Source organism: Camarhynchus parvulus, chromosome 20 (genome assembly GCF_901933205.1).
Source record: "Camarhynchus parvulus chromosome 20, STF_HiC, whole genome shotgun sequence".
Classification (NCBI taxonomy): Eukaryota; Metazoa; Chordata; class Aves; order Passeriformes; family Thraupidae; genus Camarhynchus; species Camarhynchus parvulus.
The window spans coordinates 4,596,495-4,611,202 of NC_044590.1; the positions used below are offsets into that span (position 1 = coordinate 4,596,495).

The window sequence follows — 14,708 nt, forward strand, 5'->3', positions numbered from 1 at the left end:
TTCTATGTACCTCCGCGCTCCCTGAGCCCTCACAGGCTGGGGCCGGGCTGAGGCGGGGCTGGGGCCGGGCTGAGGCGGGGCTGGGGCCGGGCTGAGGCGGGCCTGAGGCGGGCCGGGGCTGCCGGGGCGCGGCGTCGCCGCAGCGGCTGCGCCCGGGAGGCCGAGGCGGGGCCGCGGCCGGGCCTGTCCCTCATGGCGGTGCTGTGTGGGGCCGGGCTGGGCGCCTCCCTCAGGCGCTGCGGGGCCGGGGGGAGCGGCCGCAGCCCCTGGAAGCCGCTCCTGCTGCTGCTCAGCCCGCCGGCTTTCTCCACGAGCTGCGCCCGGTGCGCCAAGGACAGGCGGCTGAGGCAGAAGAGAGCCATTTCCGAGCGGCAGCTGGTGAGTGCTGGGCTCTCCGTGGGTTCGGGGTGCCTCCCGCCGCTGGTCCTGCTGGAGTGAGGAAATACTGGCTAAAATATAATTGACTTCCAGAATAGTGAGAAAATGAGTCTGCCCCGCGATATTCTCCGTGCTCACATTGATCGTAGTAGCGCTCCTCTTCCCCTTTGGCCTCTTTGGGCGGGAAGCATCCATAAGTCTAGAAAGTAAAAAGATTTTTAAAGCTAAAGCTCTAAAATGGTGTTTTAGCTTTAAATCTAAAATATTGTTTTGTTTCTCACTGTTTTTTAGTCTTGCGGTGTAGTCAGCTGCCAAACAAGCATCACTTTATGTCAGAGAAACTTCAGGGTCCTAGAATTTATTCTCCATCTTATTTTTATATTTACACGTCTCTGAAAAATCTTATTTTCTAATGATCCATAAATCACTCCCCATTAAAAACCATAGTTTCCTCTTTCGCCGTGTGGTGGTGCCAAATACTTTCTAAAAGAGGCTTTTTAGTAGTAGTATAAATTTGCTTATTGAAAGTTCAGGTGAGAGGAGGGTTTTTTTTCAATTGCTTATCTTTGGTATCATAACACCAATAAGACTTTTTCTCCCTCACGTACTATTTGTGCCGTTTATTTAAAGTGACCCTTAAAGCCCATTCTCATTGTGGAGTCCCTTAGTAACTGACAGAATTAGAAAGTTACCATGATCACAGTCATGCTTTCTCTTTTCATCCCTCTGTGTAAACAATTCCACCTGTCAGTGAATGTACTTCCCTAATATTTTCCCTTGGGAATTTCAGCCCCTTTTCTGGAGATAGATAAAGTTATATCAACATAGCATAGCCTTAGGCATTTGCTTTTTAAAAAGTTCTTAAAAGCACTTGAAAGATGAGATCTGATTTTCTTTATTATTACACTCAGTACACTGCATTTAGTTGATCTGTGAATGCCAGCAGAGTTCTGGTTCAAGAGTTCTGATTTCTTTTTTTTTTTTTTTAACTGTTGAATGAAATTCATCATGGCTAAAAATAATAGGTCTGGCTAATAACTAAAACTTCTTGGAAGATGAGTCTGATAAATTGTATTTAAAGGTAGCAACCCCCACCCTTGTTGCAGACACGTTATTTCGTGGATCAGCGGAAAGTGCGCGTGGTTGGAGGACAAGGAGGAGACGGGGGCCATTCCTTCCACAGTGAGCCCAGAAAAGTGTTTGGAGGTCCTGATGGTGGGAATGGAGGTGATGGGGGTCATGTCATTTTTAAAGGTAAACCTCACCAAATCTCTTCTGTTTTGTGCTGTTGTTTTCTTGCTTAACACCCCACCCCAGCAAAAACAGCCCTGCATGGATGGTAGAGAAATGGTAAATGGCAAAAAGGTTAAAATGGTTATTTCTGTATGAGGTGTCTTCGCTTTTGATGTTTTTTCCTGGGCTGTGGTAAGGAGGACATAAATGACACTGACAGCCTTAGAAAGAATTTTGAAAATTGAGGTATTTTGCAGATACTTTAGTAAGTGGTGCCTGAACGGTGTTATGTTAAGATCTGATTAAATTTTCCTCTTAGGATGGATAAAGCTGCTTCTACCACCACCCTGCTGTAAAACCTAATCTAGCAAATTAATTTTGGTTTGGAATGACCACATTAATAAACCTAAGCAGCTAAGTACAGACAGTTAAACTTCATCACAACTTAGATTGACGTTAGTCTTCCCTGATATGTTATTGTTGAGACAGTAAATAAAAAATAGAGACAATAAATAGTGAATAGGATGCACACTCATGCAATATTCAAAAAGAGAAAGAACAGTCAAGAGTTGTCTTTTCTGTGCCTGTTTTACTAAAGCAATTTGTTCAAAATGTGTGTCTTTTGCTTTTCAGCTGACCAGCAAATGAAATCACTTTCTTCAGTGTTCCGCTTCTACCAGGGTTTTCATGGAGAGAGAGGAGGAAGCAAAAACTGTTATGGAGCTAATGGTGCACACATGTATGTCAAAGTAAGTCAGTGAGTGCTGGGTGCTAGCTTGGTACATGGCTGATTTTCAAGCTGGAGAACCTTATTGTGTGCAAATCTCATGTGTGATGGAGGGTAAATGTCTGACAGTGCTGTTTGAGTTCAGAAAGTGAGTTTCATGAAAGACAATTCTCTTTTTGGGCTCCTCACCTTGAGAAAATGCAGGAGTGATTTTCAGCAAATCTGAAATCAGCTGGTGGAGGATCTGCTGCTTTCAGCTTCGGTGTAATGCTTGCGCCTCTTCCCTTTGAGGTCCCTGTTGGTACTTTGGTGAAGGAGGATGGTGAGGTTGTGGCTGACCTCACCCAGCATGGAGAAGAGTACATTGCAGCTCACGGAGGAGCTGGAGGGAGAGGGAATCGCTTCTTTCTCTCCAACGAAAACCGCGCTCCGAAATTATTCACTCCAGGAGAGCCAGGTCAGGAGAGGGTCCTTCATCTGGAGCTCAAGACAACAGCTCATGCAGGATTGGTGAGTTTCTGTTGGTTCAGCTTCCACTTGACTGACTGAAGAAATAATGTGAGAGAACATTTTCTTAGCCCCTGGCTTGCTTGTTTGGAGACACAGCTCGATGCTTTCTTGCTGTTACTTGGTAAAAGGGTGTCCAAAGTCATTCACAGAGTTGTCACTCTCATGCTACTTGGTGTTGTCCTACTTCTGCTAAAATCCATTCTATACATAGAGAAACAAGATTCATCAGTGGTTTCTGATGATGTACAGCAGCTTTGTCTGCTGGTTCTGCAGATGAACACTACAGTATAGAGAATTCTTTTAAATTGGTTTGTTTTCTTGGTTTGGGGGTTTTTTCCCCTAAATGATAAAGTTCAAATCATCTGTTTCATCCCTGTATTTCTCTTTTTGCAGATCTTAAACATTTGACTTTGTTAGTGACAGGTTTATCATCCTCTGAAATTAAAAATGTTCAACTTTGAGCTGAAGCTATTTTTGTATTTGAGTATGGAGATATTCTAACACCAGCTGGCAAACCTGTGAAAGTTACGCTTTGCTGCAAAATGTTCTTGATGTAGTCCAACAACTGCAGAATAACTGTCTGGTCTAGCAGAATTTTGCAGATTTGTTAAAGACTGAGAAATTTGTGTGTTTGTATTCCAGGTGGGCTTTCCCAATGCTGGCAAATCCTCACTTTTGAGAGCCATCTCCCAGGCAAAGCCAGCTGTGGCTGCCTACCCATTCACAACCCTAAACCCCCACGTTGGCATTGTCCACTATCAGGACTATGAACAAGTGGCAGGTAAGAATTTGAAGTTTGTTGTGTGTACCTTGAGAACAATTTGTGTCACCTTTGTAAATGCTTTAAAATGCTGCAGAAATAGATTTGGGAGTTCTCCAAATCTAGTGTTCTTGCTAGTTCTAAAGAACTTCAAAGAAAACTCTACTGAAAGCCCATTTCACCTTCTCTTGTAGGTACCCTTCGTGCCAAACTGTCAGTCTGTATTCTGTCTGCACTAGAGTAATCTAAATTTAAATGTTTTAAAAGATAACAGCAGCAAACTTAGCATGAGTTGTGCTTTAATATTGAGGCACTGAGATATAATTCTAAAAGTACTGTCACTGGCCAGTAAAAGACTGGGGGGGATTTTTGGGGGTTTTTTTATTGGTTCTACTGGATTCACTGTGAAATTTCTCTTTGTAGTTGCTGACATTCCTGGCCTAATCAAAGGTGCTCACCAGAACCGTGGGCTGGGGATGGCCTTCCTGAAGCACATCGAGCGCTGCCGCTTCCTCTTGTACGTGCTGGATCTCTCTGTGCCTCAGCCCTGGAGCCAGCTGCAAGACTTGAAATATGAGCTGGAAGCATATGAAAAAGGCTTGTCTGAGAGGCCTTGTGTTGTGGTTGGGAATAAGGTTGACCTTGCTCAGTCCAGGATCAATCTGGCACTCCTAAGGGAGCAGGCAGCTGAGAGGGTCATCGCAGTGTCTGCGCTGACAGGAGAGAACTTGGAAGAGCTGCTGTTGCATCTGAGGGAACTCTATGACACTTATGTGAAGACAGAACAGTCACAAGGACAAAGCCCAGTCAAGTGGTAGAAGCCACAACTGCTGTGAACTGTGCTGGAAGGAGAACAAAGTTAAAATAGCAGTTTGATTTGAGTGCATCTCTGTGTTGGGGCTTCCTGTGGGTTGTTTTTGTTGTTAATATGGAAGGGCACAGCATGGGGATTTGTTCTAGACTGCTGCTTTGGCAAGATTGTTTTGTTTGTCTTTTCACCTTTGAGGTGTCTCTGAAGTTTTACAACAAAGCTTGAAAATTGTAATCATGGTGGGTGTTGAACTGGAAGCCTGGCTCTTGTTTGGCATACTATGGAATGAAGAGAATGCTGTCTAGTAGAAATGACTGAAATTCAGGATCTGCAGGGGATGTTAGTTTATTTTATGAAGTGTGCTGAAGTCACTTCCTCAATTTTCACTAATCAAAAGTTCTAAAATAAAATCAGGTGGTCCCATGTTTATCTGTTTTTATATGATGGCCAATTTCAGTCGTGTCTTAAAACTTTTCTCCTATTGTGGTTGGGTGTGGATTTTTCTCCTCAGAGGGAGGCACAGCTCAGTAATTTTAGGGAGGAGGAGCATGAAAGAACTGCAATTAATGACTGAAATTATTTTCTCATTAATATAAATAATTTACTATATTTAAATTCTGGCAGCAGCTAAGTAGCTGAATAAACTGGCCAGGAACCAGCCATTTGAGATTCACATCTGAGTTCTCCCATTTAGGAATCTCAGGCAGTGTTCTGAGAAATCCTAGGGTTAGATACATCAAATGAAATAAACGTTCAGTTCTTTGTGTGTGTGTGTCCCCTTTTTTTTCAACTATATCATTTTATGGACTGTGTTCTTAAACTTTAGGAATTCAGGAGTCTTAATTTAGAGCAGTGATCTTTGCCCTCTCCTCATACTGAAAGAAGAGCTGCTTCTGTATACTCTGGTCATATTTTCTGTAAAAGATTATTATCTTAATAATGGAAAGTCAAAATTCATCAAAACATATAATTAAACTTTTTCATAAGGGATCTGAACAGGCTTGTGGGATGCTGAGACACAACACTGTCAGAAATAGAGGAAATTACTGAGTGGATATGAAAAACACTAAGCTGTAGCCTCGAATACACCACAGTGAAGGTGATAATTCTCTCTGCTTATTTCTCTGCACATTTTTGATTTCATCCCTGGTCGTCTGATGCTTCTGCATGGAACATCCTTAAAAGCAGGGTTTTAATTCTGAAAAAGTACAGGTCAACTTGAAAGCCTGAATTGATTAATAAATTATGGCCAACCCAGTAGTTACCTCTCCTAAATTCACATTCTGAGTATTTCTAGTTGTGATCAGGTGTGGGGAGTAATCTGTGCGTTATAAGCAGTGATGTTGGCATAAATAGGATCAGGAAAAAATCAAAACTAATATTAAATCCTAAAGTCTCTCCTGTGTTTTGCTTCATCCCTGGGATTTACTGAGTTGAATTAAATAGAAGTTAATATTCAGTTTGGTTCTTCTGTTTGGCTTTGTGCAGCATTTTTAGGCTTCACTGCTGTTCTTCCTGCAATTGCTACATGCTTTTCAACCACTTTTAATAAAACCAGGGGAAGGTTGCCTGAACATCAAAGCTGGTGCAGATTCTTAGCAGATTATTTAATACCCACAGAGGCTTTTCACTCTTTCTGGCTGTGTTTGAGAATGCCAAGGGCTGCTCCAACACCCTCAGTGGTACTGTGAGGAGCTCTCAGCCTGCCTTCACTGCTCAGGTGTCCCAGTTCCTGCAGGGAGAGCAGTGTTGTTTACTGCTGTGTGAGAAGCACTGCAGGTTTCCTAACACCTCCCAGAATGTGCCATTGATCCTGCTCTGGGCTCTTTGTTCTTCTGAGGTGACAGCACCAAGCTCCTAAGCCGTGTTCCTTACAGGCTTCAAAGAGGCTTTGCAGCCTCAGGTACTCCCTGAAAAGTGCCAAATACCTCCAGCTTTGTTGTTGGAACAGCTCTTTGGAGAAGCTTGGACTTCCCATGGTCTTTAACCACTAAAATCACATTTCTACAGGGTGCTCCTTCACAGTTAGCAAGATCTCTTGGGCTCCAAGTGGAGCACAGGACTGAGGAGGTTCTGGTTCTGCTGGAAATAAAGTATTTACAAAGGAAATGCATTTTGCCTATAAAAACAGAGAGGAAAAAAATCATTAGTTTAATGGTGAATTGTTTCGGGGAACTGTTGTGTACTATAGAATGGCTTTCCACTTTTTTTTGGCAGGAGCTGGGGTGGGTGGGCTTATTTTGATTTAGGTTTTGGTGGATTTCTTCTGCATTATTCCCTTTTGCTTTCCTTTGCTGAACCCTTTGATGGTGACTTTGCTCCTTAAGCTGGCCAGAGGAGAGAGATATGGTAGATTTTATTTCTCATTCTGACAATAAGCCATGGGAATTCAGTGTGAATTGAAGTGCAGTCAATTCTATTTCCTGGAGAAACCTGAACCATAATTTTGTTTAGCACTTTACAATTCTAGTACTCTTTTGCATTTTTTCAGTACACGATTACAACATGATTTCAGTGCTAATTGTAGGGGGTTTATATTTATTTTATTTATTTTCCGCTTTGTAAGTCCTTGGAAAATGTAAGTGGTATCAATTGCCCGGAAAAAGAAAATCAAATGCTAATGTAAAAGCAAGCATTAGAAAGGACTGCACTTTTAAACATGTGGATACTGAGGACTCATTGCAGTACATTAACTAAAGCATTGAATCTGTGTGTTTAAGCATAACATGTTTTGCAATCTACTTTACTTACTGTTTCCTAAAGCACTTTTTTATATTACCTAATTTATTTTTTTTTTTACATTAGGGAAAGATCTTCCATTATTGTCTGTGTCCTTATTAAGAGTCTTCAAAGTAGATTTGTGGTAAGTGAATAAGCACTCTTGACTTGAACATGCTGAACAACCTGTTACCTGTTCATTAATTCAAATTAAAGACTGACAGGAGTGGCTGTGAGCCAGAGATGCTCATGCACATGGAGTGGGATCTGGTCGTAGTTTGTACAGGCTGCTGCACATGGATCCACCATCCAGCTGCTTTTCTGTCCTGTCTTCCATGGGATCCTGTTAATGGGGCTCACTGTCCAACACCTGCACTGGCAGTGCACTGCTGTGGAAAGGGCTTTGGTGAGAATTAAAACAATCCCCTGACACTGCTAAACTTCATCTCAAGGTCAATGTGTGCCTGGCCTTTGAAGAACAGCTCTGTTTTCTGCTAGTCTGCCATGCTGCAGGTCCTAATGCCATTCCCCAGCAACAAATTTTTGTTTTTATTTAAATAGGGATTAAATGTGCCTGCACTGCAGAAGTCTGGAAAGACTGCAGTTATTGCTTGGAGGGGAGTATTATTACTTGGAGGGGAGGTTAAATTTGTATGCCAATAATGATAAAAGATGATTTTGCAACTCTTGATAACGGAACAAAGCTCCCTTCAGGCTGCACTCTTGATTTTTCTCTGAGCAGTTCTGAAATTAATCATGTGGTGTGTGCCCATTTTTCTGAGTCATAAAACCTAGCTGGTGGAAGGACAAAGGCAGGGAGATTTTCATCAACCTTGTTTTAATGTTGAGATTATGTTTGTCCTTCGTTTCCCCACTGAGAGTAATTTTTCATCTCCTCTTTTCTGATTGAAATAGAATTGTCCAAGGAGGCTTTAACAGCATCTGATTTGTCATCCATAGGGTTTGGGTTTTTTTTTTTCTGCCCTTGTATATATAAAATATAGCCTTGACTCCTTGAACTGTGCATTCCTTACTCAGTTCTCTTCTTTGCACGTTGCTATATTCTGCCATTAAGGTGAGGACATGAATTTGTGTATTTTATAGACATTTCCTGACTGATGAGGGAGAAGACCAATCATACTACAAATCTATGTGATTACGGTTTAATAACTCACTCGTGTCTGCATGTTCCATTTCATTAAGGCTGTGGTTGGTTACTTTGTTACAATCCATTTTATTCTGGTAGCATTCAATTAATGTAATTGGAGTGAGTGGCATAATGCAGTGGTGACCTGGGCTCAGTTTGGTTGGCTTTTAACCTGACTGTAGCACTGCAGCAAACTTAGATGCTGTTATTTTAAGTCATAATGAGTACAAAAAGACACAAAACATCCTTGTGCTATTCACATATGCTGAAAATGTTTTATACAGACACAACCACCCTTTAAAGTTCAGGTTTAGAAACACACTTTAGATCCAGACATATTAAGACTGATTGAAAAGCTGAAAATGAAGTGCTGAACAAATTATCTTCTGCTATTCAAATCCTACGTGGGGCCTTTTTGTCTTTGTAACTGGAGAAATCGATAGGCAATTAATGTGCTGGTAACAGTCAATATTTTAGAAAGCATCTGATGGTTTGGGATCAATTTTTGCATATGGAGAAGCTTCGTCATGGTTTAAAGATTTCTCATTTGAATCTTGGCATTTGGGTTCTTGGTTCTTAATTACCTTTGAGACTGGAACATCATTGTTTCCCAAAGACTTGTGAATCCCCACTCAGGGCTTCCTTTGTACATACACTAATCAGCCACTGTCAGAAGTTACTACTCCCTCTCTAAATCCAGATAAATTAATCTTCCCCTAAAAGTGGAAAATGCTTATGACAAAAAACATTTGCATGAGGCAATGTAATTGCTAAAACACTGGTTGTCAAGAAGACATCTGTGATATTACAGATGAAGTATCCCTGTTTTGATTATCTTATTCATGAAATCATACTGGTTTGTTGCTCTTCATTTCCTGTTGTTTTCCTCTCTTATAAATCAGGAAGATGAGCTTGGGCAGCCAGAGTGCTTTGTCCAGACAGGACTCACATTTATCACAATGTCCTGGTTTGACAAGGGAGTTTTTCGGGAAGTTGTAGTAAAACCAATGAGTGGTCAGATTTGAATATTGGCACCTGGTGTGGCCACTGAAGACATGGATACACCTCTGAGAACACAGGGGGTTAAAAGCAGAGCACTCCCAGGGGAACTCTGGTTCTGGTCGGGTGAAGAGGTCTGAACCTCCCCTCCCCAGCCGCGGGCTGGGCGCAGGAGAGGGAAGCCATGTGGCCCGAGTGAGGTAGGCTGGAGCCCCTGCAGCATGGAGGGGTGGAGGAACCCTGAGATGCTTCAGGCATCTCCCCGATACCCGGGACAGAGAGAGGGAGAGAGAGTCTGTGCCAGCTTGAAATTTGATATCATGTGCTGGCACCAGGGGTGAGAAGGAGTGGGGGGGGAGGGCAAGAAAGTGCCCAGCCGTGGGAGTCCTGGGCAGACAGAGGCTGAGGTTTTAATTTGGTTTTTTGGTTTTGTGGGGTTTTTTGTTTGTTTGTATTTTTTTTTTTTACTCACAGAGACCTTTATTGCCCCAGGTGTCCCCACGCCCCTCAGTTGGTGATGGCGTTCGCATTCATGCTCTTGCTGGAGCCACTCAGGATGATGTATGGTATCTTCTGCGCCCACTGCTTCTCCTGCAGCAGCGCCACCGTGCCCAGGCGGGTGTCACTGGAGCTCATCTTCTTCAGCAGCACCTCCTCATCCAACTTCTTCAGCCTCCTCTCCGTTTTCATCTTCCCCGAGCCCCTCCCGCGGAAGCGACAGGAGAGCTGCCAGAAGGCCTCTTTGGGGGTGAGCTTGTGGCTGGTCTCGTCCACGTACTCGACAGTGACGTGGGGCCGGTAGCCGTCCTTCTCCTTCAAATCCTGCGTGAAAGCCCGAGACTCCACCTGTCATGGATGGCCCTGGGGACATGCGGACACATTGGGGACATTGGGGACAGCACTGGGAACTCCTCCCCGCGGCTGCACTTGTCATGGATGGCCATCTTGTCCTCGATGCAGTACACAGCCGAGGGCAGGGATTTGTTCGGGGCGTTCACTCGTGCCACCTTCCGCCTCGTGGTCTCCAACAGCCCTTTGCTCTGGCAGAGCAGCAGTGCTGCCGCCAGGCCCCGATTCACGATGGGCTCCTCATCCAGGACCGCGGCGGACGAGGCTGAGCAGTCCTGGTGCTGCGGCTCCTCTGCCAGGGTCACGCTGTTCCACCCCAAGCTCTCCTTCCCCTCCTTCCTTCCTGCTCCGAGGTCGTGAGCTCGTCCTGCTCCTCGCGGTTCCCGGCCAGGTCGCAGGTCGGGATCGCGCCCAGCGTCCGGCAGAACTCCGAGGGGCCGTGATTCGGCCGCCGCAGCTCCGGCTCCTCGTGCGCCCTCACGGCCGCCGCCATGGCCACCTGCCCCAGCACGTGCTCCCCGCCCTGCAGCACCCCGCTGTCCCTGAAGCTCAGCACCACGGCCATCGAGGCCGGCTCCTGCTCCACCGTCGGCCCCTGCACTTCCCGGGCACTGTAACGCTCCCGCCGGCGCCGCTGGAACTCCTCCTCCAGCACGGGGCTGAGCCCGAACTGCTGCTCCATCTCCTCCAGCAGCTTGGCCCTTTTTTCGGCCAGCTCCTTCTCCCTCTGGAGCGCCCGGCTGCGCTCGATCCACGCGGCCGCCTTGTCCAGCGAGGCCTCCTTCTGCCCCAGCATCTTCGCCTTCCAATGCTTCGAGTTCGCACCTTGGCCCCTCCTCGCAGATCTCCCCGCCCTGCCCCAGCCCCGGGGATTTGAACCCCTCGGCTCCTCCTCGGTGCCCGCCTCTTTCCCGGCCGGGCTGGTCCCAGTGGCTTCAGTCCCCGCTGGGCTCGGACCTTATTGGTTCCTTCCACGCTCAGGGAGGATTCCCCTCTGCGGATTCGGGAGGGGCGGGCTCTTCCCGCTCCTCCTTCCTTTCCCTCTTCGCTCTCCGCTCGTCCCCGGGTTCCCCCCGGCCGTGGCCGCTGCTCACGGCCGGAGCGGCTCCGGGGCAGGCCGGGAGGAAGCGGAGCCTCCCTCGGAGCCACTCCGGCCGGCAGGAACCGGAGCCTGTCCCGGAGCCACCGCACCGGGAGGAGCCGGAGCCTCCCCGGAGCCTCCGCGCCGCGGGCCCGGTGCCTGCGGGGCCGCCCCGCGCTGCCGCTGCCACCCCCGGGTGCACCCATGAAACACATCTAAAAAGTACCCTGGAAAAATATCACCGTATTAAATCTGAGAGGAATAGCAGATTTGTCTTGCCAAACAAGCCGTGGGTCTGCTGGTAGATAAAACTAGCACTGGGAGATAAAAGAAACAATGGGAAGGATTCCCGCTGGTTGATGAATGGAAAAAGAACTTTGCTTTTAGAAATAAACTTTAGGTTTGCTGATAGACGAAATTAGACGTTGAGAGATGAAAGAAACAATGGGAAGAAAACCCCCTAAATTCAGTAAGAATTAAAAGGGAGGATTATACACTAGAGGGAAATCTTTGGTATCAGGTGTATTGGGGAGTCTGTACCTCTCAAGTACCTCAGCCAATGGGGAAAGAGAGAAGGGAAATGTGGCCGGGAAATTAGCATAAAAAGGGAGGCTGTGTCCTCCAAAAATTCGAGAGATCCCAGGGGAATGCCCCATGGCCTCTCCCTTTATTCGAATAAAGCCAGAAATGATTCCTCTGTGTCATTTTTGGACATAAACCTCTGGTGTTTGTAGATTAATCTTCCTAACAAATCGATATTTTCTTACTGCATGGCTTTACAAAATGTTTCTGCACTTACCCACCCCACAGCAGAGGTGTAATGGAAGTTTAAAACAGTGGTGCAAACAGGCAATTACTGGGATGCTGAGGTCTATCTAAAAAACCCCAAATCTGATGACATTAAATAACTCCAGAGCTAGGGGTTGTGGGTTGGAAGCTTGCCCCGCTAAGCTATGGTTGGGTGCCATATTAACTGTGCTTGTGCCCCTTCTATCTATAGGCTGAAAAAATGTATTTTATTTTGGCAAGCTAACACAGCTCTATGTCTAAATCAACCAAAATTTTCCAGCTTCATTAACTAATTTACGGCCATTAGGAAAATGGTTTTGATGGATGAAAATTTCATGGGTTTGATTTTTTTTTTCAATTACTGTACCTTATGTTTCTGAGTGATTTTTTAGTCTGATTTCAGTGGTAGAAACTGAATCACGGAAGACTGAGGTCCAAATGTAGCCAGGCTTGGAAAAGCCTATATCCCACTGAATTTTAAGCATTTTGAATTAAAATGTCTGTCTGGATTTGGACCCTAGCAACTTGCAGAGTTACACAGAAATTCTGTGACAAAACAGATGACCTGGAATTTGGGAAATAATCCTCCAGTATCCACTTTACCCTCTTCATGGAACTGCAGTCCATGACAGTGTTCAGGAGCTTTAGGAGAGCTCACGCACACAACTCCTATTTATTTTTTAAAGCATTCAGGAATTCTTTCACAGTAGATAAAACTTAATCTGTAGATGGATAACAATTGCCATGTGAAACATGTACAATTTACTAACTGGTGCTGCTAATTGATATAATTATCACTAATTAAATGTTCTAAAGATAGTGTTTTTTGTAATTGTTATTCAATGGCTTAAAGTGGCTTCTGAAGCTGATCAACAGAACAGTTCTAGAATTGTATGTTAAGACTAAATTAAATTAGTGCTGCAGAAGTTATTTTCCTAATGTATTTAGCCTGAAATAAAACTGATATCACATTTAGCTAACCAGGGCACTTGATGAATGGGTGCACAGTAGAAGATTTGCTTTTAGTTAATACTCAAGCTGAAAAATAGCTACATTCCCTCTTTAATGCCAGGAAAGCCTAAGTGCTCATACATTAATCGAGAAAATAATTGCAGAGGGCCACAAATGTGCTTGAATAAAGAAAGAACTTGTTCAGATTTTCTCAGAAAATGCTATGCCTATTCTGGTCTTTCAGTTAATAGACCTGCTTTTTCAAAGGGAATTTGGTAGATTATGTCAGCACACAGATACCTCTTCAGAGTCTGTTGTAAAAGTGGCATTTAGGCTGACTAAAATTTCTGTTCTGTGTTCTTCTGTTGTGAAGGAGGCAATTCTGATTTGATAACTTGTTATGCCACAGTTGGGAGTGATTAATATTGATTACAAATATTTCCTATTTACAAATGGTGACTGAAAGGCACTTTTCTGAAGTGGTGCATAGTGCTGGTTCTCAGTGAAGTAATTGTTGAGGTGAAAGCATGGTTATTAACATGAGTCAATGGTAATGACCTTAAATTCCTGATTTCCCCAGCTTTTAGTCATTTGTTCAGTACTGCTGGAACATGTCTCAAGAGGTGAGTGAAGGAAAGTTGAATTTCTGGGTTTTTTCAAGGGAAATCAGTGTAATCCCTGTGTTCTCAGGGATTATCTCATTTCTGAGATTGTCACTTCGTAGTAGAGGACAGGAGCATGTGGGACTTGTGAGGAGGAATTTCTAAGGTATTTCGGCTCTTTTCTCTCTGCAATAAAGATGAACTGTTCTGCAGGCTTCTGTCTGCACGAGCTCTTCCCAGTGAGAGCTTCAGGAAGGATGTGTTGGGCATTTTGATCCTCTGCTGAGGTTTTATATTGCCCTGGTGCTGTATTCTTCCAATGACAGTCATATTTCACTTCAGTCTTTTCCTTACTCTTGAATTAGCTGTGTGTCAGCGTTCCTCTGCCTATACAGTTCCATAAAGTTTTTGCAACCTTCATTTTGGTTAAAAATTTTAATGACAGCAACAAAAGACCTTGTTCCTTTCATGAAAGCTCTTGGATAACAGCTTAATTCTCAGAGAACTGACCACAGGCTTCACAAAAGTATTACACATATTATTTTATCCCTGTATATTTTCTATACAAGATGTATCAGAGACATTAAATGGTGTTTTAACCATAGTGGTCTATTAAATTTGTGCTTCTTAGAATATAAGGTATAAATTATTTTCATAATGGAGGGTGATTGCTCTGCTTTGTTGAACTGTTTTCAATTCATGGACGCTGCAGGGTGTACTTGCAGCCTTGTGTTCAAGGGTTTATATGCAACCCCCATTATTGTTTGTTCTTCAATAAACAGCTTCTAAAGGCTAAAGTCGTGTGTGAGCTGTGAGTTAACAGCTAAAATATTTGCCAGAACTGTTGTTGCCCTCCTAGTAGAGAGGTTGTTGTTTGTGAATGCTCAGAGAGATCTTGAATGAGATTATTAACTACTTTGCAATCAGTTTTCCTTCAGTGTTAATTGTGCTGCTAAATCCTAGGATATTGTGTTAAAAATAATTCCAAAGTCAGTGTCACACCACAGACACATTTTTGTGTTTAAAAGAACAGATGTTTAAGCTGTGGGTCCAGTCTGCATAGAGAAAACTCCGGTTTTGCCATGAAGCCTTTACAATCCAACTGAAGGTCTTGCTTAGTGCCTCTAAATCACAAAAAACCAACCAACCAACC

General features: G+C 44.2%; 1 protein-coding gene and 1 pseudogene across 1 annotated transcript; one reads left to right on the forward strand and one right to left on the reverse strand.

Moving 5' to 3' along the window:
* Window positions 1–164: 164 nt before the first annotated feature.
* Window positions 165–5,283, forward strand: MTG2 (mitochondrial ribosome associated GTPase 2). Its single transcript, XM_030963314.1, has 6 exons — window positions 165–378; window positions 1,485–1,632; window positions 2,245–2,360; window positions 2,630–2,848; window positions 3,491–3,629; window positions 4,032–5,283. The coding sequence occupies exons 1-6, from the start codon at window positions 193–195 to the stop codon at window positions 4,424–4,426; spliced, it is 1,203 nt and encodes a 400-aa protein (XP_030819174.1). The 5' UTR covers window positions 165–192; the 3' UTR covers window positions 4,427–5,283.
* A 4,507-nt stretch (window positions 5,284–9,790) lies between these two features.
* On the reverse strand, window positions 9,791–11,985 carry LOC115912149 (annotated as a pseudogene).
* Between the last annotated feature and the right edge of the window lie 2,723 nt (window positions 11,986–14,708).

Excerpts from the sequence above, each read along its gene's own strand:
- MTG2 (XM_030963314.1), top strand. The coding sequence starts at position 193 with ATGGCGGTGCTGTGTGGGGCCGGGCTGGGCGCCTCCCTCAGGCGCTGC. Across the intron at positions 379-1,484 it reads CCATTTCCGAGCGGCAGCTG|ACACGTTATTTCGTGGATCA; the intron begins GTGAGTGCTGGG and ends CCCTTGTTGCAG. Across the intron at positions 3,630-4,031 it reads GGACTATGAACAAGTGGCAG|TTGCTGACATTCCTGGCCTA; the intron begins GTAAGAATTTGA and ends TTCTCTTTGTAG.